This window comes from Lygodium microphyllum, chromosome 1 (assembly GCF_053477565.2).
Source record: "Lygodium microphyllum isolate KBCC chromosome 1, Lygodium_microphyllum_v1.1.10, whole genome shotgun sequence".
In the NCBI taxonomy this organism is placed as follows: domain Eukaryota; kingdom Viridiplantae; phylum Streptophyta; class Polypodiopsida; order Schizaeales; family Lygodiaceae; genus Lygodium; species Lygodium microphyllum.
This window is the reverse complement of record NC_141135.1, coordinates 165,614,166-165,641,763: the sequence shown is the minus strand read 5'-3', so window position 1 is coordinate 165,641,763 and position 27,598 is coordinate 165,614,166. Positions and strand designations below refer to the sequence as shown.

Here is a 27,598-nt window from a genome sequence, read left to right as displayed (position 1 = left end):
CTAAACCCAGTTACTTTGTATATATTTATTTCTTTAGCTCAATATGTTGCATGGACAAGAGTTGAGATCCCTAGAATTTTAGAACAATGGTAAAATTTATGTGAGGGTAAGATCCAAGGTACATGATATAAGTTCTAGCTTGGATATAGTGGTAAAAACTAGAAAAGTTGTCATCAATTCTTCCTATTCTTTTAACCATATGATACTCTCAAAATGTCACCAAGTGAATGCAAGAACATGATAGATCACATTGATTGATAAAGCCCAACAGTGAGCATCCTGACTTGAAGATTGCATTAGCACTAGAAACTTTCCTAAAGATCTCAAGTTCCAAAAGTATCCAAATGGCAGATCATCCACAAATCAAGCTACCAAAATTATCAAAGAGACACTAACAAGAGATAAAGGCACCATGTACAATGACATCCCACTTTCTTCAATCATGATATATCTCAATAATAATATCCAATGCTCAACTACTTATACAAGAGCACTTCAAATTGCTTCCTCAATGAGCACCTAAGTCTTCATCAATAGTTAAATACTTCTTTCATAATCACTTTAACAATAATGACACATTGTGCTTTCAATGTCCAAGCTCAATACTTAAACTTCATTGTGCACACACCTATGCCTAGTTCCATTCTTTGAGAGATATTTACTATTTGCAATTTTCCTTCAACTCTTTCATAGATCCATTAATCTTTGTAGGGCTACCTACCTCATTGTATGGCAATGTGATTATTCCCAAAAAAGGGGAGGGGGGAGAAAAAGGATACAAAGAAGAAAATAAAAGGAGAGAGAAAAAAGAAATATGCTCTCACATGGCTACACCGCATCTAGGGGACCTCAAGTTTAGATACATTCAATGACTCTAAATGGTTGGCTTTGTCTCTAAACCCCTAGGAATTTTTCCATTTTCCTCCAAATTTACCCAAATCACATCATGGTCAAGATATACCTAGGGAGTCTCAACTTGCCTTGGTTAGACTTATCTCCCAGAGTCACTTGCACTTTTTTCCTTTCCACTTCCTTTCATCTCGGTGCTAGCAAATCACCTTCAAAGCAAGCTAGAAAAGACACTTCAATTGTAGGATAGCAATTCCAATACCATGCGGTTGATCCACCGGAGCACCAAGCACTTCAAGAGTTACTTTGATTGAATTCCATCTTTTATCATTCTTACCTTCCAAGGATTTCTCATCATCTTCTTCAACAATTGCCTTTTCCCTGTTCAACAATAATTATTCCCATCCTCATCCATTTCAATTATCTTGCTTCATTAGCCATCATGAGTAGAAGAACTCGTGGAGCTGTCTTCCAACTATTAGCATATGTATGCATGTGCACTTTGTAGAAGCTTTTGCTAGGAGATCTATTTACTATTGGGTGATCTGTATTCTAATTATGATCAATTTCCCTTGGCTACAGAAAGTAAGGATCTTAGTAATATGAAAACACCATTGGGTTTGGTACGAATGTGCACTTTGCCTCAAGTAGCAACAAATTTTTTTGCTCATATGTTGAATGCCATGAATAAGGTTTTGCAAGATGATATACCAAAGCTTATTGTACCTTTTTTGGTTGGTGTACCGATAAAAGGGTGCATAGAAGAGGAAAACTTAAAAAATTGGATGAAAATGAATGTAAGAGATTTGTTGAAAAGCACATAGCCAGTTGTGAAAGAATCTTGACTTGATTGGAAGAGGTGAATCTCACTCTCTCAGGGTAGAAGTTAGTCATTGAGGTAAATGAGGTCTTGATTGTGGGTCACATATGTGGTTTGTATGGAAGATGGCCATCCCCAAATAAGGTGGATGCTATTGAGAGAATGGATGAGACCTACACATCAATTTCAAAAGTATAGATATATTGGGAGCTTGTGCGTTTTATCTCATATATGGATTTCACACTTTGCATATATTGTAGATGCCCTTTAGCAGTTGTTAAGAAATGAAAAAAATTTTCAGTGGGATAAACAATAGAAAGGCAATGAGAAAGCTAAAGAGTTGTTGTGAACAACACCTACATTGAGAAAGGCTAATTACGTCATTATTATTGTTAACATGAGTCCTATAGGGATTTGGAGCTTGAACAACACATACATTGAGAAAGGCTGATTATATAGGTGGAATACCTGTCATTATAATAGTTGGCATGATTCCTATAGGGATTTGGAGCTAATGTGCTAAATGAAAGATAAAAAGAGAGTTGTGGGGAGTGCTTGCTCCAAAGGTCGCAAAAAATGTCATTTAAGTGTAGCAAAAATTTCATTGTTTATGTGATGTCAAATTGTGTCACATATGCAATGCCCACCAATTGTTTAGTACCATCACTAATCCCCCTTATTGCTTCTAGGCAGATAAGAGGCAAGATGAAGGGATCTTTTGTATGTAGTGATATTGTATCATTTTGAAGGACTTGAAGAAGTTTCAAAAGTAGTTTAGTATAGCCCACTTTCGTGATATGATTACCTAAAGCAAGCTTTGTCAAGCATAAAGATGTAAAGTGGCTTTCCCTCTCTTTGAGGTTTGGATGGTGAAAGTTGTTGTCCTTCAAAATATCTAGAAATGCAAAACCTTGTGGCTTTTCAATTAGTCCTTTGGGTGATAATTGACTCAATTGATCATTTTGATACAGTAACTTATTGCATCCTTAAATTGCTCCATGTTTTTTCTAAGAGCCTAGGCTTAAAACATTGTATAAGAAGCTCAATGACTCTATATGATTATGAGTCTTTTTTTCAAGGGCTATATATCTTACTACTATATTATTTTAGCTATAGGTTCGGAAAGCCCTAGACCTCCAGAGGGCTTCTCGAACCTACCCCCTTTTCCAAACCTCCCTCCACTCTTTCTCACGTGTAATATCTCATTTTCTCTTCCCCCTCCCTTTTTTCATTAAAGCTTCCCTTCCCCCCCTCTCTCTCTCTCTCATGTGTAGGGCCTTTACATTTAAAAGTTTAATTTGAGAGAGAGAGAGAGAGAGAGAGAGAGAGAGAGAGAGAGAGAGCAAAAAAGAAAGAAGAGAAGAGGGAGGGAGGGAGGGAGAGAGAGGGGGAACAGAGAGAAAGAGAATCATAGAGAGGAAATATAAAATTTAAGAGAGAGAGAGAGGAAAAGAAAAAAGGAGAGAGGGGGAAGAGAGTCAGAGAGAAGAAAATGAGAGAGAGAGAGAGAAAATAAGAAGAAGAAGAGAGAATTTGAACACAGTGAGAGAATTATAGAGAGAGAAAAGATAAAATTTAAAAGAAAAAAGAGAATTATAGAGAGATGAAATATAAAATTTAAGAGAGAGAGAGAGGAAAAGAAAAAAGGAAAAAAGAGGAGAGAGGGGGGAGAGAGATAGAGAGAAGAAAATGTATAGGGCCTAGGTTTTCTCTCTCTTTCTCTCTCTCTTAGATTAAACTTTTAAATATAAACTTTTTGTTTAATTAAAATAAGGATATATATATATATATATAAAGAGCAAAAAAGAAAGAAGAGAAGAGGGAGGGAGGGAGAGAGAGGGGGAATAGAGAGAAAGAGAATTATAGGGAGAGGAAATATAAAATTTAAGAGAGAGAGAGAGAGGAAAAGAAAAAATGAGAGAGGGGGAAGAGAGATAGAGAGAAGAAAATGAGAGAGAGAGAGAGAGAATAAGAAGAATAAGAGAAATAATTTGAACACAGTGAGAGAATTATAGAGAGATGAAAGATAAAATTTAAAAGAAAAAAAGAGAATTATAGAGAGATGAAATATAAAATTTAAGAGAGAGAGAGAGAGGAAAAGAAATACGAAAAAGAGGAGAGAGGGGGCAGAGAGATAGAGAGAAGAAAATGAGAAGAAGAGAAACAATTTGAACACAAAGAGAGAATTATAGAGAGAGGAAATATAAAATTTAAAAGAAAGAGAAAAAAATTAAAGAAAAAAAGAGAAACTTTCTTTTTAATTAAAATAGAGAGAGAGAGAGAGAGAGAGAGAGAGAGAGAGAGAGAGAGAGAGAGAGAGCAAAAAAGAATGAAGAGGAGAGGGAGGGAGAGAGACGGGGAACAGAGAGAGAGAATTATAGAGAGAGGAAATATGAAATTTAAGAGAGAGAGAGGAAAAGAAAAACGGAAAAGAGAGAAGAGAGGGGGGAGAGAGACATAGAGAAGAAAATGAGAGAGAGAAAATAAGAAGAAGAAGAGAGAGAATTTGAACACAAAGAGATTTATAGAGAGAAAATTTAAAAGAAAGAGAAAATAAAAAAATTAAAGAGAGAAAAAAAAGAAAAAAAGAGGGGAGAGAAGGAAAAGAAAGGAGGGGGGAGAGAGAGAGAGAGAAAGAAAGAGAGAGAAGAAGAATAAGAAGAAAGAGAAAGAGAGATGGGGAAAAAGAGAAAAGAGAAAAGAGAAAAGTCTTTTTAAAATTTAAATATTTTTTGAGAAAGAGAGGAAAGGAGAAAGAAGAAGGAGAGAGAGAGAGAGAGAGAGAGAGAGAGAGAGAGAGAGAGAGAGAGAGAGAGAAGGTATAATTTAAAAGAGAGAGAAGGAGAGAAGAAAAATATAGAATTTAAAAGAGAGAGAGGGAGAGAAGAAAAAATGAAAAATTAAGAGAAAGGGGAAAAGAAGAAAAGGGGGTAGAGAGAGAGAGAGAGAGAGGAGAAGAAGAGAGATAATATAAACATAAAGAGAGAATTATATATAGGGAAAAGATAAAATTCACATACTTTAAGAGAGATTGAGGGGGAGGGGAAGAGAGAGAGAGAGAGAGAGAGAGAGAGAAAGAGAGAGAGAGAGAGAGAAGATATAATTTAAAAGAGAGAGAAGGAGAGAAGAAAAAGATAAAATGTAAAAGAGAGAGAGGGAGAGATGAAAAAACAGAAAATTAAGAGAAAGGGGAGAAGAAGAGAGAAGGAAAAGAGAGGAGAGAGAGAGAGAGAGAGAAGAAAAAATTTAAAAAGAGAATGAAGAGAGAGAGAGAGGAGAAGAAGAAAAAAAAGAAAAAAAGAGGAGAGGGAGAGAGAAGGAAAAGAGAGGAGAGAGGGGAGAGAATAAAAAGAGAGAAAAGAAAAGCAAGGAGAGAAAAAAAGCAGAGAGAGAGAGAGAGAGAACCAGGAGAGGAGAAAAAATAAACTAAAATAGAAGGTAAAGAGAGAGAGAAAGAAAGAGAGAGGAAAAAGAGGAAAGAGAAAGATAAGAAATGGATTGTTTAGCGAAGTTACCGTGCGATAGCACAGCTACTTCGCATGCCACTTTGCTGTGAAGCGGTCTATAGCACTCCATGTGTGCGAAGCACACACGAAACGCTAGTGTTTACTTTAATAGAGAAGTTTATATGAAGAAATACTTTAATGTTGAACATTCATTCCATTAAAATCTTCTTAAACAACACTATTAGAATAGCTTCTTTATTGTAACACTTAATAGCTAGGATTGTGTGATTACTTTTTAAAGAAAAATAGTTCGTATGTTATCCCTACAATCATGCCATTCGGCTCTCAACCTACAAAATTAGGTTCAAATCTCCCCTTCTATTCCTATATCTTGGGCTCTCAACCCCCAAACTTGGGTTCAAATCTCCCCTTTTATTCCGATATCTTGGGCTCTCAATACCCAAATGCGGGTTCGAATCTCCTCCTTTATTCTTTTTTTGAAATGACGTCAAAGAAAAACAATTTTGCGGATAGATACAAAAGCCTTTAACTCAAAAACTTGAAAGGAGTTTCAAAGCAAATTGCATTATATTTGCCATGTATACATCTAAAAAGTTTGCAAAGCTCAAAGTTTTAAGCCTTCTCCTAACTTGGAGGTTTTGTTGAATTGAATCTTTTACAATTAGTTCACACTTCCTTAGACCTTCGAGCTTCAAGTCACCATATCTGTCTAATCTACCTGGTAAATTATCGCCTCACTTCTTCGTCCCCGCCCCGTCTCTCTCTCTCTCTCTCTCTCTCTCTCAGGCTCGTGGTCGATGACACCCGCTTTCCTCGAAGCAAACAATCAAGGTGCGTGAGTCGATGATCCCCGCTTTCCTGGACGCAAACCATCAAAGGCCGGAGGATTTCTGTTTATCGCCATGGCCAAGCGAGAGTATTCAAACGGTCTACAGCACCTCAAGGTACGCATCCTCCCTTGTTCTTTCAGGAAATTCCTTCTATACCTTTGGGAAGCAGAGTGTTACAGTTAGAGTCTTGAGTTTTGTGGATGTTCCTCTTGAGGCACACAGCTGTCGATTTGCAAGAACTCAACTGTTGCCAGTCTGTTTCAGTGGAAGTCGTTACTCAAGTTTGCTTGCCATACCAATACCCCAACCTGGAGGTACAACTAGCAGGGAGAGATGGAGGTTATGCATGTAAGAATATGATTTACAGTAGATCACACTATAGACAGGGAAACCTCTGCTTTACGTTTCTTACCAGTTGGTGTGAGGAATTGTCTGAAACTGTGTACGCTTTTCATACTGGTCAGCTGTGGTATGGATGGCAGTATTAACAGGCCATTGCTTTTCACTTTTACAATCTTACCAACAAGTTTCTTGGATGAGTCTAATGACATGGTCTATAGAGTATATAGTGGTCTGCAACAGGTTTGGATAATTGACATGCCTTTGTGGAATTTTTTCCATGGTGAATACAATGCACAAATACCTTAGGTTGGATCAAGCCTCAAGGTCAAGTAATTCAGCACTAACTGCTTTGAGATTTGTGCTCACAGTCAATGTATTTCAGTGGCACTATGATGAGCATCCTATTGTGAGGTGGACTGAGTAAATAATGCTTTTGCTGGAGCATGATCACTTGGAAATGGAAATATGGCACAATGAACAATTGAGCAACAACAATGTCACCCATGTGGAGTTTGAGGGGGAGAGGGATGTCTATGGTGTGCAATTGGGGAAACTTTTTGTGGGATTATAGATCGTTAGACGGAATTGAGGACTTTTGGATTTGCACATTACAAATGTCTCAAATGCTTTCCTCAGAGAGTGTTGTAGTCTTGTGGGATTTGGTGTTTGAGTTTCTTAGCTCCAAACTCATGGTACATCGCTTGTTTGTGGATCTAAGAAAATAAATCTTTTTATACATGTAAGGCATTGAGTCCTAAATGCACAACCCATAGAAAATACGAGAGAACCCAAGGTGGTTGTGGATCGTTCCAAATCCACATCATTTGCCTACCTTGAGTCACTCCATCCACAAAGAGGTACTCCCATAGGATTGAGTCCCTTGTAAATAGTGCAGAATGCGCAAAGCGGCTCTCTAGTGAGCCACCCGAGTAGGAGTCTTCATCAAAGAAGACAACAATACCACCACAAAGGAAATATCTAGCCAAGTGTGAATTATGAGAGTGTACAATGGAAAAGAATTGCGAACATGGAGAGAAAAGGAGAGAAGAAATGAAAGTAGGAAGAGAAGAATGATCTACATTGGACAAAGAAGAAGGATGAATATAAATAGGATTGATCAGTCCCTACATGGAGCCCAAGGCATCAAGGAGGGCATTGAATCAGGTTGCATAATGATGACAGCATCTTCAATGGTGACAGAGACCATGACAATGATGGAGACAGAGAGTATGCCGCCTGCTATTCATGATGGAGATGGAGAAGACTGCAACCACCTAAAGGAGCACTTGTGAGATAGTGAATGATTGCCCCAACAAAGTGACCAGCTATATCCTGAAAACTAGCAAGACTGGCCAACCTAATGTTGGCTGATGCATTTAATGCAGTCAGTAGCAAGTGTTTCATGCTCGCACGAAGCACATTGATGTTTGGTATCACTATGTTTGCTAGCAGATCGTGGATTTTGAGTTAGCGGTGGCCTACTGTTTGGCCTACTGTTGCATGAAAGACAACGCAGTAGATCTCTTTACGAAGCCTTTGCCCAAGGCTTCTATGCTTCTTCACATGAGGTTGTTGGGTCTTCAGACACTCCCCTTGTTTGAGAGGGGGTGTTAGCCTGCCTATGTTAGACTTGTCAATCTATCATCTTCTAGTTGTGAGTTCTTGCTAGAGTCTGACGAACACATAGGAGCTCTAGTAGTTTAGGTGCATTTTCTCTATTTGTCGGCTTTGTGTGTGCATTCCTAAGCCATTTTTTGCTTTCTACAGTTTGCCTACACTTGTCAGACATTGTCATTGTCATCTGGGATTTTTTTAGGGTCTTTTCTATTTCTCTGGCATTTTTCTCTTCAGTGACTAGCATTTATTGGTGGTTGACCAACGTTTATGGCCTCTACATGAGCAGGCTGGCCAATTTTTTGATGTTTTGGCTATTTATAGCCACATCCCCCACTTGGTAGACACACACGCTCTTTAGTCTCCAATCCTTTGTTTATAGGTGTACACTCCAACTCTCCGTGCTTGGTGCTGCCATTGTCATCAGCCCGATTTGGTGCCCTCACTGACGCTTTGGGCTACACACAAGGATTGATGAGTCCATCCCCATTGTATCAACATTCTTCTTCAGTCAGTGTAGTATTTTTCATCTTTTGCTTCCTCTTTCTCTCTTCCTTTGCTTCTCTCCGTGTTTGTGTTTCTCTTTCGTTGCGCACTCTCACAGTACTTTCATATCATTCTTACATAGTAGATGTGACATTTCAGCACTCTCTTCTCTTTTGCTATTTAGTTGTTCACTGTGAATGTGTGTGCGCGTGCTGTTGAACCCTAACCTAATAGTGGTTATTGGTATCAGAGCATACCTCTTCTTAGCTGTCACCATAGTCATTGCCGCCATTGAGCCTTGCGTTCGGCTACCTTCTTGTATACTGGTTGCTATTCTAGTCTCATGTTTGCTCAACTTGTATGAACTCCAACAATTTGCCTTGCTTAAAGAGTCGTATACCGGTCGTTTGCTTGTTCTGATAGCTTGCACCAAAATCGTGAGGTCAAATCTGCCCATTTCAACCCTTGAGAGACAGCGCGCGTCTTGGTTCCCCCACATTTGCAGTTGACACTCTTGCCTTGCGTGCTGACATCATGCATAAAACATGATAGGTTCATGAAAGATGGCTTCGGAAAGACAGAGGGAAAACCATGAAAAAAATCCTGAGCACGAGTGATTCTTCTCCTCCCAACCACGCCTAGATAAGTGCTGGCACCTCTCACCCGTATTCCTTTGCCAGCCGTCCACTTCTCTGGAGTCCTACTATTCTTGGACTCTCTTACTCTCTAGGCTCCCCTTAACCCCGTTCGGGCGCCCAAGAGCCCGGACGGTCATTCTCGTGCATGTTCCCCTAGATTTACCTTAATGTCACATTAAATGTCACTTTTAATGTCACATTCCATATTTATGACCTTAACGTGACATTAAATATCACTTTTAATGTCACATTAATGTCACATTTCCTTCCCCTTAAGAATCGGTTTCGTTTTCGAAAACGATACTTGGAAGGTCTAACTGTAAATCGGGAAACCTTTTCTTTAAAGTACTTACTCGCTCCCATGTTGAGCTTTCTTCTGAACAATCTTTCCACTTAACCAAACATTCCTGATAAATAGTATTCCTTGTTCGTCGATTACGAACATTTAATATTTTTTCTGGTTCATGTGGATTAGATTGGTCATAGAATAGCTCCTCAATAGCATCATTTAAGATTAGATTATCCAAATCACCCAGCTTCTTCCTTAATTTACTTACATGAAAAACTGGATGTATTTTACTACCAACAGGTAGTTGGAGCTTATAAGCCAATTCTCCCACCCTTTTAAGTATTATGAAAGGACCACAATACCTTGGTGAAAGCTTTGGACATTGTCCCTTTTTCATAGTTTTAGTTTGTTCAGGCACCTTAAGATAGACCAATTTTCCTTCTTCAAAGGAGATGTCTCTTCGGTGAGGATCTGCATATGCTCTAGCTCGATTTTGAGCTTTTTTAATATTTTCTTGAGCAAATTTTAACATACTATTCATATCCTCCAAAAAGGTAAATACTCTTCCCAATTAGTTTGCCTTTTACTTACATATGCCCTAAGCATATCTTCAAGAATTTGGTTAACCCTTTCAGTTTGCCCATCTGTTTGCGGGTGATCCGCCGTACTCATGCTAAGTTTAGTATCCAATTTCCTAAAGACCGCACGCCAAAAATGGCTATCAAATTTTCTATCCCGATCAGAAACTATATTTGCCGGAAGGCCATACAATCGGTATATGTTCTCTACGAACAATCTAGCCAATTCTGGTGTTTTAACATCAGTTGAAGTTGGAATGAACCTAGCCATTTTGGTTAACCTATCCACAATTACCCACACAGAATCGTGCCCCTTCTGTGTTCTAGGTAAAGCAACAATAAAATCCATGGAGATACTCTCCCATTTTCCCGAAGGAATTTCTAGTGGATGGAGAAGTCCTCCCATTTTTAATCTTTCAGCTTTATTAATCTGGCATTTATTACATTTAACTACATAGTCAAGGACGTCCTTATTCATTCCAGGCCAATAGAATTGCCTTTTAATAAGACTATAAGTCTTATTAACTCCTGGATGTCCCGCACTAGGGGTATCATGACACTCAAATAGTATCTCGCGCCTTATTTCTGTATCTTTCGGGACACATACCCTACCCTTGTAGAGTAAATAACTATTATCAATGGTAAAATTCTTCCACTTGAATCCAGTTTGAGCAACCCCTGATGCTCCATTTCCTTGTTGAGCATCCTCAGATATTCCTTCCTCAGTAGAAGCACTTTCATTTGGATCCCCATTTTTTATTGCTTCCCATATGTTGGAGTATGCCGGATCAACCTGGCATTTCCCTTTTAAAGATTCAAGCAAGTTGGAAGTGAACTGAGTAAAACTCAATTCATTAATGATGGGCATTCTGCTGAGTGCATCAGCTACTATATTATACTTTCTTTTTCTATATCTTATCTCATAGTCGAACTCTTGGAGGAGTTCGGCCCATCTGGCTTTACGCCCGTGTAAATCCGGTTGATCATTAAGCCACTTAATGCTTTCATGATCCGATAAAATCAAAAGTTTGGCACCATACAAATAGTGCCTCCATTTCTTCATTGCATGTACTATTGCATACAACTCCCTCTCGTAAACAGAATAATTCTGTTTTGCACGATCTAATTTCTTGCTTTCAAAAGCAACTGGTCGACCTTCTTGTAATAAGACCGCACCTATTGCCTTATCACTGACATCAGCTTCAACCACAAATGGTTTATTGGGATCCACTATTAGTAATACTGGAGCTGTAGCAATAGCTACCTTAAGTTTTTGAAAACTTTCATTTTGATCTGTTCCCCAATTAAAACTTTTCCCTTTCCCTTTAAGTTGGTCTGTCATTGGAACAGCTATTTTGGCATAATCTCGAATGAATCTACGATAAAATCCAGATAAACCTAGGAAGATCTGCAGCTCTTCCAGGTTCCTTGGAGGTGGCCATTCAATAATTGCTCTTACTTTTTCTGGATCCATGTTGATTCCCTCTTTCGAGATAATATGCCCCAAATATTTGACCTCTTGTGCAAAGAATTCACATTTAGTTTTCTTCGCATAAAGGGAATGTGTTCTTAACAGTTGGAATACTAATTGTAAGTGTTCCAAATGTTCTTCTCTTGATTTACTAAAGATCAAGATATCATCCAAGAAGACTACTACAAAATGTCCTAGATAGGGCCGTAAAACACTATTCATCAGCTTCATAAAGGTAGCTGGTGCATTAGTGAGGCCAAAAGGCATCACCAAAAAATCATAATGCCGTATCTAGTACGAAATGCCGTCTTGGAAACATCTTGTACCTTAATTCTTATTTGGTGATAGCCTGATCTTAAATCTATCTTTGTGAAGAATTTTACCCCTTGCAATTGATCAAAAAGATCTTCCATTCTGGGCATAGGAAATTTATTCTTCACCGTTATTTTATTAAGTGCTCTATAATCAACACAAAGTCGCATAGAACCATCTTTTTTCTTTACCAATAAAATTGGTGAAGCCCAAGGTGAATTACTGGGTTGAATAAGCCCTTTATCCAGGTAATCCTTAATTTGTCTTTCAACTTCTTGATGCTGTGTTTCACTTAACCTATACGGTGGTTTTGAAATTGGGTGTGTATCCTTATTTATATCAATTGGGTGATTTATATCACCCCTATCTGGTGGAAGGCCACTTGGTAAATCAAAAGGAAACACATCTTTAAAATCATCTAACAAACTATTCAATTCATTATTAACATTCAACTCACAAACATAAGAAAATTGTTGCTTTATATTACAGAAAGTAAAAGTATTCTGTACAGGAAGAGACCATAGCATATATACCTCACAAACTTCCTTCTTTATCAGCTTTTGAACTTCAGTAGAACACAGCAAAGGATTATCAGATACTTCATGTTCACCTTGAATGACAAAAGTCTTACCATCCCTTTTAAATTCCAGTGTATTATGGTGATAGCTACGTTTTAAGGATGGTTCCAATCCCCATAGCCACTCCCTCCCTAGAGCAATATCAGCTCTTTCCATGTTCATTATTTGGAAATCAAGCTTATCTTTATATCCTTGAATCTCAATTTCCAAATTGGATACCATTGTATCCCATATTTTATTGTCTTGGCCTTGCATCATACGAACAACATATTGATGCTCACTGTTTTGCTGGGGAAGTTTCAATTTTTTGACAAGTGCATAATTTATAAAATTATGTGTGGCAGAGTCATCAATCATGACTCTAACCCTTTTTCCAGCTATCAATCCATGTACTCTAAGTAAATCATGTGGTCCAAAAGTAGGCTGCCACATAGAAGTTGACATACAACACTTATGTTGTACATCCATGTGCAAGACCTCTAAAGATTTATACTTTTCATGGCCCTTTAATTCTAAGGTCTGCACTACATGGATTTGTTTTTCTTTTCCCTTGCCCTTGTCCTTATCCTTTCCTTTGTCTTCCCCCTTTTTCTTTTGAGGGCAATTCCAAGCAGCATGGTTAGGGGATAGGCAATTGAAACACAACTTTTCTTTTTTGGCCTTATCAAAGTCATCAGGACTTAACTTTGGCCTCATATATGGTTTCTTTTCAAAAGGTTGTTTTTTACCCTTAAAAAATAGCATTTCCCTTTTAAATTTGCCCACAAATTTTGAGGTTTCCAATTCCTTAGACTTGGGCTCCGTATCAGTGAGACTAGTGAGTGTACCTGGACGCATACTATCTTCATAAATTAATGCAAATTTAATTGCCTCTTCCAGCGTCTTAGGTAAACTCCGTTTTACTTCCTTTTTACAAGCTTTATCTAGTCTCCTAATGAATCCTCTTGTTTTTTGGAATTCATCTATTCCTTCCAGTTTGAGGATTATCTCATGATATTCCTCCAGATATGTCAGCAGGGGTCTTCCCTTTTGTCTGACATAATCCCAATCTTCCCAATTTCTTTCCATTTCATTTTCAGGAAGAAATTCTTTCAAAAAGACGGATTCAAATTGAGCCCAAGTTTCAGGTATTTTATTCGCCTCCTTTAAAGTTCGCCACCACTTATATGCTTTGGGCCCCAAAGTTAAACTAGCCTCCAGTGCTTGGAGATGTGGTGGGGTATTTTTTAATTTATGTAAATCTTCCCATTTTTGGAGGAAATTAAAGATTGTGTCTTTATTCCTATCTTTTTCCTCCCCGTAAAATTGAGGTGGTTTCATATCCTTTAGAACTGGATTATCCCTCAATTTATGGTAAGGTTGGGGTTCCTTAGGATCTCGCATAGTCACATCTAAATCTTTCGATGAAGATGGGACATCTGAGATTTCTATCTTATTTTTATCTCTTTCCAACAATAAAGTTAATTGAGATTTTATTTCAGTAAGTGTTTGAGTTAAAAATTCCATTTGAACCCCCTGAGTTTGCACACGAGCAGTAAGATCATCGAATTGCTCTCGCGTAGCAAAAAATTCTTCCCATTGTTCTTCTTGTATTTCTGGTTCATGGGGATCTACCATAGGTTGGTCCCCAGAACTAGAGCTTTCCATTACCCTTTCTTTCCCTTTTTCTGCCATTAATACACTGGAATTGGAAAGCAAAAATAAGAAATTTGCATACAAAGTAAAGTACTTTCCTGATTTTAATGGCAGGCGGTGGTTGCTGGTTTGAAAAGAAGCCCGAAGAGTAATGAACAAATTTTATCTTCCCAGATTAGAGGAGTAAAGCAGTCATGCTGGAAATTCAATTTCCTGACTTCAGTCGTGTATGACATTCTTCTGTCCCTCTCACAGCTGTCATGACAACAGCCGTGTCATGTCCATCTCACAGCAGTCGCAGTCACCCGTCAACAGTAGTCGTGACAAAGTCACGTTTCACATTTCGCCTCCGTCTACTGCAGTCGTGTCACGTTTCCTCGCGACCCCACGCCTGGTCCTCGCGACCCTACGCCTGGTCGTTTCGCCTGAACCTTTTTCCTGCCCGTAACGTGTCACATTTATGTGACGTGGCACGTCTCACTTTTTTTTTTCTTCACGGCCCGTCGCGTTTTCACGGCGCCTCTTTTCGGCAGGTACTCACGCGACCTTGCGAAGGACTGACGACCTGGCGGATGACTGACGACCTGGCGGACGACTGACGATCTGGCCGTTGAACCATAGGCTCTGATACCAATGAAAGATGGCTTCGGAAAGACAGAGGGAAAACCATGAAAAAAATCCTGAGCACGAGTGATTCTTCTCCTCCCAACCACGCCTAGATAAGTGCTGGCACCTCTCACCCGTATTCCTTTGCCAGCCGTCCACTTCTCTGGAGTCCTACTATTCTTGGACTCTCTTACTCTCTAGGCTCCCCTTAACCCCGTTCGGGCGCCCAAGAGCCCGGACGGTCATTCTCGTGCATGTTCCCCTAGATTTACCTTAATGTCACATTAAATGTCACTTTTAATGTCACATTCCATATTTATGACCTTAACGTGACATTAAATATCACTTTTAATGTCACATTAATGTCACAGTTCAGTTTGTGTCAACAGCCTCAAAAATTGCCCTAACAAATGCTACATCGACCAGCAGCCCTGTTTTATGTCCTGCTAGTCTACATGATAGCCTATGCTGCGCATGCTTGATTCACACTTCCTCTGATAGGCCTAACAACTTTGCATTGATGCAACAAGTGTGTTTCAATACTTGTGGCACGTTTTTTGTCACGTTGCCCCTTGCTAGGCGCCAACTCAATTCGCACGTGCTGATTCTTGATCGATGATACTACCCGACTTAAGCAATTTCATGCCTTAATCATCAATTACTTCATCTCCACTAGCGCTTGTTTGCAAGCAGGCTCTATCCAGACACAAAATTTTGGGGACCGGCTAAAGTGCTGGTTGAATGTACGCCTTATGAGGCTTGGAATGGTCGGAAACTAGTAGTGTCACATATTCATGTCTTTGGTTGTTTGGCATATGCTTTGGTGCCATAGCCACGAAGACATAAATTACAAGACAAGGTTGTCAAATGCATTTTTATTGGTTATAGTGCAGAAAGTGAAGGGTACCACTTATAATACCAACCCTCCACCACCAAGATTTTTGTTAGTAGAGATTTGATATTCATTGACCGTGCTGGGCAACTGTTCATGGACTACAAAAATCAGCCCAATGTGGGGTCCATGGACATGTTTGATAATTTGTTGCCATTGTTTTAGCAAAGTACATGTGATTTTGGTCAATCTCAGCAACCTATTGAAGGTTTACAGTAGCAAAATCTATAGCAAACACATGCTGAACAACAACTTGATTTTCAGCAATTTATAAAAAAACATTATTGAAAAAAAAAATTCACAATCCAAGGGAATGTTTCTCTTTTATACCTTGGTACTTTCATTGTTTATCATTTATCGAAAACGAACTTCGAAGGCATTGCATGCACTTGTCACCTTCAATGCCTTATCACCACTTAGAAATTTCCCTTCAATGACTCTCAAAATCTTCCCTCTTCATTTTCAAATTTTCATTCTGAGGGACTCTAAATCACATCCATATTGCAAGCATGGATCACTTCTTAGTAACTTGATTGCAAGCATAGCTGATAGTAAACAATGTTTATATCATCTTCATCTTAATCTGGAGGATGAGTATGAACTTAATTCATAAAAGAAACAAGGTGTTTATTAATACACCAAATGGATGGAAGCAACAAGATTAGAGGGTAGAAAGAATATCGATCTATGAATTGATAGTAGGTTGTATCCCTTATTGATCAAGGCATTGCTGATGATGAAGTGGTTGATTGATGAGAGGCCTGCTATTCGGGAAGCTAAAATAGTCCCTAGATGATTGTTAGATACATTACGGGACAGCAAACAGTCCGTTCCACTTCCTAGTAGAACTAGACAGCCACTTGCCATGCATAGGGTAACTTGGTTGCGTAGACACTTGTAGCTACTGCATGCAACGAGGAACCTGTCTCTTTACATGATGCTTTGCAAAATGAATATTGGATAGCTATGCATTATAGGCCCTATAAAATCTATCCCCTACTTTTCAAATGGTTGTCGTGCAATCACTGGTGTTAGCTCCATCTTGTCCTTCTTGACTCCATCTTTCGTGCATCGGCATTCATCACAGTGCTTGATGAACCTTGTATCACCGTGGAATAGAGTTGGTCACCACAGCTGAGACTGCAAGAGTTTCCGAGCCATGGAGTCTCCATCAAAGTGACCCCTTGCAAGTCCTATGTGCGCTTCAGCCAAAACTGCATGCATCTCATGCTTGCAAATGCAATGCCTCAGGAGACCATCTTGGCCCAACTGATACAACTGTCTAGTGATCAACTGTTAGGGTTGCGGTTTGATTATGAGTTAGTGAAGTTGAGACAAAACTGTCCCAATTGCACTCTAATGGGTTCCATTATGTGTTTCAATGCAGAAACCATTCGTAATGATGGCTGAATCTCTATGAAACATTGCATGCATGTGCAAATGTGACTGTATGTCCACATGCAATGACCGATTCAGCTTGAATCAGCTTTGACCTACATTGATCAACTGAAACCATAATTCAGACCTGATCAACAAACCCTAGTTTAGCAGTGATCAACAAGCTCTTTGCCAGCAAAAGAGAGAGAGAGGGATAAATCCAGCAAAATTCCGATGCAAATAGCTGCAGATGATGCTCTCCAAATCACCTCGATGCTGATGTAGCCTATTCCATTGCCATAAAACTGATCCCTCTTTCTCTAGACAGCAAATCGAAGATGATGGCTCGAGGCTGTTCCAGATGGAGAAATGGCTGCACAAAGCTGACACGATGCTGTAATCTGCTCTTTGCTGCCCCAAAATGACCATTCCTTGTTGGGAATGGCAAAAAATCAGATTTCTTTCAGCCATGGCTTCTCCAAGGCTTGCATGCTTGAATGAGAGAGGTGAAAAGAGAGAATTACAAGTTTTACTTGTTCAAAATTCATGCAAAAATATACTAAAATTTTCCTTAATCATTACAGTTTGGGACTGCGCAGCTTTCAAATGGTCAGCCTAAACTTTAAATCGATACACAATTGCCCAATTTTTTGTTTAATGAAAGTTTCTTTATTTAAATATAGAAACTCACTGTTTCAAAGGTTCTGAGCCCACTCTTTTATCCGGAACTAATATTATTGAACAATGCTCCCCTAGGCATGTCGTGACTCTACCTCCAACTATTCACTGTGGAAGTCCATATAGCTTGAATTTCTATGCCACAACAAGTTTTGCCATATGCAGGGCTTTGGTTCCACTCTATGACTGGCAGCATGGAGCTCCGATATTTGCGCTAGTTGTTCACAAACTTTACATTATATTATAATAATGGAGTTCTGATTTGTATGGAACCATGAGAATAGTGTGTGTGTGAACTGTGGGTTTGTTACATACTGGTGTATCTGAGGGATTTAACTTCAAAAAGTTTATTAGTTAGATTTATATCAGCACAAAGCCTTGAAATTGTGGTTTCTGTGCAGTTCATGCAAAGAGCACAACAAAGGGAAGAAGCTTTGAAGAAAGCAGAGCAAGAAGCAGCAACAATAGATGAGAGCCATTGGGTTTTACCTACCAATTCTGGAAAGCGATGGTACTTCTGTTGATTGATTTATAACATCATATCATGATAATCCTTCACACTGCATTATAGAATAACTTCTTTATTGCACAACAGTGTTGTAGTTATGGAAGGGGACCCAAAGCCAGGCGCCTTAGTGGGGAGAATGTCATTCCAAAATTGTAATTCAGCTATTGAGGTGAGTCACATTAGGGAGAACTTTTCAATACCATATTGGATCTATGCATACACTCGAAATTCAGTCATTTCAGTTGCTGAACTTATATTGAACACTGTTGAAGTAAAAAGGAAAATAATTCATGTATAGAAACTTGTGGAAGAGGTTGAGGTAACAAACAGGAGGAGATTTATGGCTGCCAAGGAGAGAGTTGAGGGGCCTCCGGCAGCTACAGGTCTGTCGGTGAAGGAAGCAAGGTATTGTTTTTCCTGTTATGGAGCAACTGCTGTTATGCCCATGGACTTAAAAAAGGACTGTTAAAAATATTTCATTATTTGCTAGAAAGATACTGTATAATGTTACTTTCGCAGAAAACTGATGCTGTGTGCTTGCGTGGTTTGAATAGATCAAGAGATGGTGATGAGAGGGGTACTGATGCTGAACAAGATGTTCAAAATAAGAAGCCAAAAGTAGGTACCTCGGAAAAGCCACCTGTCAGGACTGCTGAAGGCAAGCAACAGGCTCAGATTAGGAATGATAAGCAGCCTTGGCAAGGATGGAGAACTGGGGCAGATTACAGACTTTTAAGGCCCCCGGGCAAAAGATAACTAGCACAACAGAAGTTTTGTATACTACAGGTTATAACCTTTGTAAAAGCTCACCAAGGGTTGGCTCTATTTTCACATCTGCAAGTGAGCATAATTTCATGGGCAATGCTTACATTAACCAACTTGCGCTTACAAGGAGTTAACTTGGACCTTGTGCAATCTTGGAATCTTTCTGCAGTAGCAAAAGTCTATGGTTGTTTTGGCCAAGGAAGTGTATGAAATGGCTTCTCCAAGATGAGGTTTCAGTTTCTGGTGAGTTGGGGGTGGATGGGAGTAGGGCTTCACATTTTTCCGACCTTCAAATCAGAAGATTTTCATTTGTTCTGGGGCAATTTATCCTAGCTTGGTATAATGAAATCAAATATGAGATCTCATGTGCAGATTGATGACCTTGGGTTAGTGTTGTTTAGTGAGTGTTAGGCTGCTCCTTTTGAAATGTCTCTGGTCTAATTAGGTTAGATGCAAAGATATATTTCTCGTTAGATGTTAACCATTGGTTTTGTAAAGCAGACATCCTTATGGTTCGAAGATCAATAATTGCTCAGAACATGTAGTCCGAAAGTTTCTTTGCCTGAGTTTATTGTGCACTTTGTGATATGTATTTGGCAGAAAGGTGGGGGTTTGAGCATCTGTAATGTACACATTTGTTTCGATTGGTGTTCGTGCACCAAGTGATATGTATTTGGTAGAAAGGTGGTGTGGGCAACAGGACCCCTCACTTTGTTCTCAAGGTACTCCATACACATAAAGACTAGATGTTCCAACGAATAGCAAATGTGTCTACGAATTGAAGGGCATCACTTACAAGAGGGCCTTATGAGGAAATAGAGAATGATGAAATGCGATAGTATGGTTGAGTTCGTAAAGGATCCATGACTAGTAAAAAATGGTAGTGGATAAAATGTGCACACCATCCCCTTCTATTGGTCCACCACAAATCTTTTATGATTAGTAAAGTCATTAAATCCCAAGCTAATGGGCTTATGTAGAGTAGAAATACTATTTGCTTGCATGCTTCCTTCTCAAAGACATGGACATGTATCTCTTAAATACGAATTAAAATTGCTTTGCTTTCAAAGCCGTCAATGCAATGTGAATGTAATCAAAAGTTCATCAAACAACTTGGATATGCTATGACCTATGCTTTGGTAATTTGATATCAATATAAGGAGAGAGAGCATCACTAAGATTGGACTGTATGTTATGTAATTTGAAGTTAAAGGGATAACTAGCACTAAATTGGGGGAATAATTAGCACTCGAATTGGGTGGTTCCTTGTGCATATCGGCCACATTTTTTTGGCCAATGTTTGAAAAGGATGCATCAATCCTTAGATTAAAATGCCTCAATGTTCTTAAAGTGTCAAATATTCAATTGTTAGCATGGTCCTCGTGCATTGACAGGGTACTAAAGAAAGGGAGGGATGGAAATGCATTTGGAAAAATGGAATGAATAAGCTCAAGAATGTTCATAGATAAGTATGGCCTACACATGAATAAGAAAATAGAGAAAATATGTGATATGGCCATAGTACTACTATTAGTAATGCCAATAATGTGATTCAATAATAAATTGGGCTTATGATTTTTTTTAATTTACATGCAACATTTGCTTCCTTGTGTTTGGTCAATGTCGGATATTTTTCGGCAATAGAACTTAGACTTAGGTTATATTCTTTTCGTAGTGTGAGACAATCAAAAAGGTCATTTTGCCTCTTTTTTCATCGTCTACTAAGGTGTTTTGGTATGTGCAACCAATACATTCTATACAACTCTTGCTTGCCATGGATAAAATCACTTAAATCATGTTAGATGTTTGAACCTAAATAGAACAACTTTTCACATGGAACAATTGGATGTGTGTGACTCATGGGAATGATAATGTTGAAGACAATATCTGCCTTTACTAGTGTGTGTAAATAGTCCTAATTTCAAGATGGGACTATTTGGCAGTAAGACCTTGTAAATATGCATACATTCCTAATTTGAGAAATTTGAACTAAGCACTTAAATTTTGAAATATTAATGTGCATATGATGCCATGGTGACCATGAGAAGACCGATATAGTAAGTTTAAGTGTTAGTGTTGTGGTTCTTATCATTAAGCTTCTATTATCGTATGGTTGGTATTAAGTGCCATTATAGATAAAACTCCCTTCTTTCATGTTCAAGCCCTTGTGTATAAGAGCTTTATCAAATGCCAATGTGCATGTGATGATATGGTGACCATGAGAAGATTGATATAGTAAGTATTAAGGCGTTAGTGTTGGGGTTCTTATCATTTGGCCTTTATTATTGTGTGGTTGGTATTAAGTGCCATTATATTGTAAAACTCCATTCTTTCGTGTTCAAGCCCGTGTATAAGAGCTTTGTCAAATGGAAAAGTAAAAAGGTTTGAGAGAGAGAGAGAGAGAGAGAGAGAGAGAGAGAGAGAGAGAGAGAGAGAGAGTGTGTGTGTGTGTACGTGCACAAGATTTTGTGACAATCAACAATTCATTGGCCACAATGAGACATTGATAGCCTAGGCTCAAGTTATAAGTGGGAATACCACTTGGCCTAAACATAAGCCATATAAGACATTCTTTCAAAAGAGCCTTAAGTGATTGGCAAGTGAAGATGCAATGCTCCTCGAGTATCAAATAAATAAACAATAACGGGTATAGATTCATTAGAATGACACAAAGACAAAAAAGATCATATATGTCTAATGGGGTGAGTGGACATAGAAGACCTAACTACTACAAAGGAAGTGTAGGATATATAAGACAAGGTGTATAACACAAATACAAAGGTGTAGAAGATTCAACTCAAGGATGAGTTGAATATCATAGAGAAAAACACTTTATTAGTAAATAACTATGGGTTGAAAATTAAGGAGATTGCAAAATATTAGGCTGTATTGATGTGCCCATGGAAGATGATGATTTGGTTGTTTGTTGTGTTGGTTGAGTTGAATGATGAGAATTGAAAGAGTTTTGCCACTTCTATTTATGGAAGTGCAATATTTTTAGATTTTGAAGATATGATCTCCCTCATGATCATGAAGGAGAATACACGGAAATAAATGAATGAAAAGGAAGAGGTGTAAAAGACAAGAATAAACCTTCTACTTGGATTCAAGTGGTTATCGATAGTATAACCAAAATCAAAATTGTGAAACATGCCAATCGTTGTAGAGGTATAGGAGATACAAGAGGAAGGGGGAACTATAGGGATCAAGCAATAATGTGGCATGTTGTTGGAATTGTGGAAAGCCCTCTCATTTTTCTTATGAATGTTATCATAAACCAAGTGGACTTATGCAACATGGTAATTATGCATCTACTTCTAAAGGAGATGGTGAGTGTCTCTTTATTATACAACACATGATGAGTGTACAAACAAACGACAATTTAGTTTATCCTATTGCACATGTTGGTAAAGTTCCCTTGTCTATGCATGATAGAAAGACAATGTATCTGGCTGATGTATAGCATTTACCAACAATTCCAAATATTCTTATTTTTATAGGTCAAGTGGTTGATCAAGGGTTGCAAGCTTCAAGGAGCATGCCTATTGTATTGAGCATCTTCAAAATAATTGCAAATTGAACAAGAGTAAAAAAAGTTGAAAGAATTTTCACATTTGGTGTGCATATGCATACATAAAGTTTCACAATGTATGCAAGTGACAATGAAGTGATTATAGATATGGATATTTGGCACACGTGCATTGGTCATATAATATTAGGCCACTTTTATTTTAGGTTGCAATATTTATTGGTGATCAAGAGTTGAAAAGTGTGGGTACTTCATGAAATCAAGAAGTGAAGTGTTTGAAGAGTTCAAGTGTTTCAAGAGGTTTGTGGAGAATGAAATAGGTACACAAAGGAATTGTTTAAGATCAAATGGTGGGGATGAATATTTCTCTCATGCCTTCAACAAGTTTTTGGATGAGGATGATGTAAGAAGGTAACTCACATGTAAATACACCCTATAGCAAAATGGAGTTGTAGAAAAGAAAAGAAAAGATATTATCGACATTTCTTGGCATTGATGAGTGAGGAGATGCTACAAGATTATTGGGATGAGACTACACGTATAGTAGCATATATAATGAAGAGCACCCCATGATGTAGCCATTCATTGCTTAACATTGAAGGAAGAGTTTACATGTAGGAAGCTTGATTTGTTTCACATTTAAAATTCTTTGGATGTAATGCATATGTGCATGTGTTAGGTGGGCTAATGATCAAATTGGATAGAAAAGTTGAAATGTATGTTTTCATTGGCTACTCCCTTGAGCAAAAAGAGTATCATTGTTTTACTTGTTTTGCACTTGAGACTAGAGTGAGTAGAGATGATATTTTTAATGAGATGAATAGTTGTATGGCGAAATGGAAAGTGTGACTCTTGATGTATAAAAAGAGGATGCTACTACAAAAGAAGTGTAGTCTATGTCATGTGTAGTAAATGGGCATGGTAGATGTTCTCATGGTCCTACAAAAGTAAACCCTTGGTTGGGTAAATTGAGATCAAATATTTCTCAATTAGAAGTGCTGAAAGTGATATAAAAGAAACCCCATCATAGGAAAAGGTTGATCAAACCATAACATATGTTTCGATGTAAGTGCATGACATTCAAGTGGTGAAGAAAGCTTGATGACTAGTTTGTAATGCTCAATAGGTATGTAGAAATAGTAAGGTTTAAAAGATGCCTCAAATAGTGAGAAGAGTGTGCATATCGTCATACAAAGTATCAATTGGATAGGTTGAGGTATTATAGCTCTATTGCACATCATTATGCATATACGCTTAAGGTGATATAGAACAAGGAACCTACATGTTACTGTAAGGACGTAGTGCTAAAGTTGAATGGGATGTATCGATGGACAAAGAAACTGATGCTCTGGATGTGGATGGTACATGGGATTTAGTGGCATTTCTAGATTAAAAGAGGCCAATTGTATGTAAATGGGTGTATAAGATAAAGCATATTGTAGATGATTCAATTAGCAGACAAAAGGTAAGACTAGTTGCCAAGGGGTATGATCAAATGTATGGTATCTATGGGGAACTTTTAGTCATATTGCAAAAATGGTAATATAGAGCATGATTGATATGCTTGCATTAAAATGTTAGGGATGACAAAAAATGCATGTGAATAATACATTCTTGAATGGTAAGTTGCAAGAGCAAGTGTAGATGGATCAACTAGATGGTTAAGTGCATCTGAACTTTCCAAGTTATGTATGTAAGCTAAAAAATGATTTATATGGGCTAAATCAAGCACCTCATGCATGGACAAATAGAATCAAAAAGTTCTTGAAAAGTATTGGGGTTGAATTTACTAGATATATGGAAAAGCAAGCGTTGGAAATTTATATGATCTTATCATCCAAGAAGTGATATTCAATGGGTGCAAGAGTAAAGAAAATGCTTAAGGAAGAGTTTGACATTAAAGACATGGGCAAGTTGAGGTACTTGGGCATTGAATTCATAAGAATACCACAATGTATATGGGGCCACAAAGACAAGATGTGCTAGACATGTTGGCAAAGTATGGGATGGTGGGATAATAGCCACACTCCTAATGTGGGAGATGTGTTATAGGACCCAACAATGTACTTTTTTTTGGAAGTTTCATTTTGCTACTCTCACGAGACAAGATATGTGTACTAGACTATTAAGTCAATCTACACAAGTGAAACGAAAGTTGCACTTGGATGCTGTAAGGAGAGTGAAATGATATGCAAAAGGCATACTATTTGGATCCTTGTATGTCAACCACGCACACCCATTGAGTACCTCCAACTTGAAGACATTCACTATTCTTGCCTAGGATTTGTTTAAAACAATGTTGAACCTCTAGGAGCCCATATTCATAGTGCATATGCATCCTTGCATAACTCAAGGTCTAGTTTTTCACATTCCTAGATATTCTTAAAGCCATCAAATCACTCCCAATTACCAGATTGACACTTCAAATTACCCCTAACAAGCCATAGCTTTATAGAGTGAAGGGAGGCCTCTCAGATCTTGCAAAAGCATCCTTGAGTATTCAACATTAGCTTGAATACCTTGAGTCCACACCTAGGACCCATCTAAAAGTTGTTAACCAAGTAAGCAAGAAACTGAAAGACCTAGTCAAGCTAGAGAGAATCTAAGAATCACATTGACAATCTAAGGAGGACTTTAAGGCATAGATAGTTCCATCCAATCTTAAGAAGAGCGGTGACTTAGACCCTAAAAAACCAAGAACCCAAGTTTTGGGTGTACGTCGATGATTAAATAGCAAATAAAAACCTGTAAATAGAACCCTAAGAGACCATTCACCTTGTAGGAGCTTGAATCAAAAAGGCCTATCTAGCCTTTTAAGTGTAAAAAGGCATACTTTGCACTACCAAAATAGGATTCTAAATTTCCAACTCCCAAACACATAATCCTTTTAAGGTGTTTTCACCAAAAGGGACCACCTTTTTAAGGAAACTATCATTCCACCACTCCTAAACTTCAAATCCACATACAAATAGGATAGAAAAAGACAACATCAACAATTATCCTAAAACTTCCAAATCTAGCTTAGCAAAACAGAGAATCATCTAGTGTACCAATTAAGGGAAGAGAAATAAATAGAAAGTAGATGAAGTACAATTTGCAAGAGATACATGAAGCCACATGGAAAGGACTATATGACGGAACTTGGAGCAAAAGGAGGCCAAGAGAAAGCAAGACAAAGAATTGGAAGTCATAAGATGACTCATGAGCATTATTGAAGTCACTAAAATATCATAGGATGGGACCTTAGATCTTTTGCAATGTAAGGTGCTAGATAACTCTATTACCATCATATCTAGCTACCAATATGGGCCAATGTCAAAATTCACCTCATGAGCTCCCACTTTACATAGGCAATTTAAAGAATTTTGAAGATATTTCAATATTTTTGGAAGCATCCACAACATTTTTAAAAGCCAAAAGTCTAAAAAACTACCTTTGTGTGAAGAGAGAGGGCACACAACCATGGGGTTGGGCAAGACAATAAGTGTAGTTAGCACCATAGGTTTTGACAGGGCCTCAGCAAGCATGGGAGGATGGTGGGGGTGGGGCAAAACATGGTTGTGTGTGTGTGTGTGTGTGTGTGTGTGTGTGTGTGTGTGTGTGTGTGTGTGTGTGTGTGTGTGTGTGTGTGTGTGTGTGTGTGTGTGTGTGTGTGTGTGTGTGTGTGTGTGTGTGTGTGTGTGTGTGTGTGTGTGTGTGTGTGTGTGTGTGTGTGTGTGTGTGTGTGTGTGTGTGTGTGTGTGTGTGTGTGTGTGTGTGTGTGTGTGTGTGTGTGTGTGTGTGTGTGTGTGTGTGTGTGTGTGTGTGTGTGTGTGTGTGTGTGTGTGTGTGTGTGTGTGTGTGTGTGAAAGTGTCATTAGGAGGGTGCAAGGTGCAGAGACATATCGCGGTGAGATTTCATTGGTAGATGTGTGTGTGTGTGTGTGTGTGTGTGTGTGTGTGTGTGAAAGTGTCATTAGGAGGGTGCAAGGTGCAGAGACATATCGCGGTGAGATTTCATTGTCTACCATTCATTGTGATGAAGAAATTTGAAAGGCATCGCATGCACTTGTCACCTTTGATGCCTCACCACTACTTAGAAACTTCCCTTTAGGCTTCAATGACTCTCTCAAAATATTCCCTCTTTGTTTTTAAATTTTTATATCAAGGGATTGCAAACCACATCCAATTGCAAGCTTGGATTACCTAGAAACTCAATTGCAAGAATGTGCTCATTTTGTGAATGCATGCTCGTATGTCTATCATTGTTGTTGTAATAACAAACATAGCCATTCTCCATCCAAACAAAGCAATGAGGAATGTGAAGAGAGTATCACAAGCCTACAACGACATCATTCCTCCCAAAGTTGTAGGGAACATGTTGGCCAAGAAGAGGTTCAGGAAGGCCAAGGAACAATGTGTTGAAATGTTCCTACAAAGGTCTTGCCTAGACCAAGAGGGCATTAAAAGCACCCTAGACAAAATGGGGATTAGTAGATAAAGCTATACTCAGCCCTTCAAAGTTATACAAGACACATTGAAGAAGAAAATGGTTGATCAAGATAACAAACATCCACACATGCACATTGCATGCCTTGTGTAGAATAGTAGAGAAAATTGTGCATCTCTACATTGGATTTGCAGGGAAATTGTAACCCCAAAAGGCTAGGGATGATGCTATCAAGATTATTGAGAAGGTTCTGTTAGATATTGGTCTCCACAGGGGCAACGTTGTGATTGGGATAGATCCTAAGAGATAAAAAATGAGAATAATGTTCTTAGGAAACCCTCAATAAGTGGAGTTAAGGCCAGAAGGTTTTTAGGCTTCAAGCCCAAAAGAACAAACCCCAAGAAAGGTTCTTCTCGCATTCATTACAACAAATAGAAAGTGCTACCCAATGTGGTCAAAGACCACACAAATGATGGAAGAGCAAGAAGCAGGAATCCCAAAGTTTGGGAGGCACTATACACAATGTTTATCTATTGTGGCAAACACCTTAGTCCAAGAATAATCTCACGGCCTTCAAGAATGCCCTCAACAAATTCAAAACCTCCAAGTATGATGCTTAGGGAGTAGATAATCTCATGTGCTATATAGTAAGGAACTTTATACTTGGTTTATATGCCTTGAACTTACTGTTTAGCTCTTAAGTAACCCTATATTTTTTTCTCTTATGAATAGCATATTATTTATAGTCACGGTCCATGGTTTATGTGGCAGTACGGGAGTTTGTTGATTTGGTCCACCCAAGAAATGGAGAAGTCTTATTACCAAGGACCAAGTACTTCAGATGTACAAGATACGATGGTGGTGCACAAAAGGCAAACAACATTGTGAAAGTTTTCTAGTGGTTC

The 27,598-nt window shown here is 38.5% G+C and overlaps 1 protein-coding gene across 1 annotated transcript; it reads left to right on the top strand.

Annotated features, from left to right (window-relative positions):
- The first annotated feature begins 5,796 nt into the window (after positions 1–5,796).
- LOC148041933 (scarecrow-like transcription factor 11 (SCL11)) lies at positions 5,797–18,801 on the top strand. The gene is made up of 5 exons (XM_087688883.1): positions 5,797–6,080; positions 17,864–17,973; positions 18,058–18,139; positions 18,269–18,375; positions 18,525–18,801. The coding sequence occupies exons 1-5, from the start codon at positions 6,039–6,041 to the stop codon at positions 18,724–18,726; spliced, it is 543 nt and encodes a 180-aa protein (XP_087545009.1). The 5' UTR covers positions 5,797–6,038; the 3' UTR covers positions 18,727–18,801.
- Positions 18,802–27,598: the final 8,797 nt, after the last annotated feature.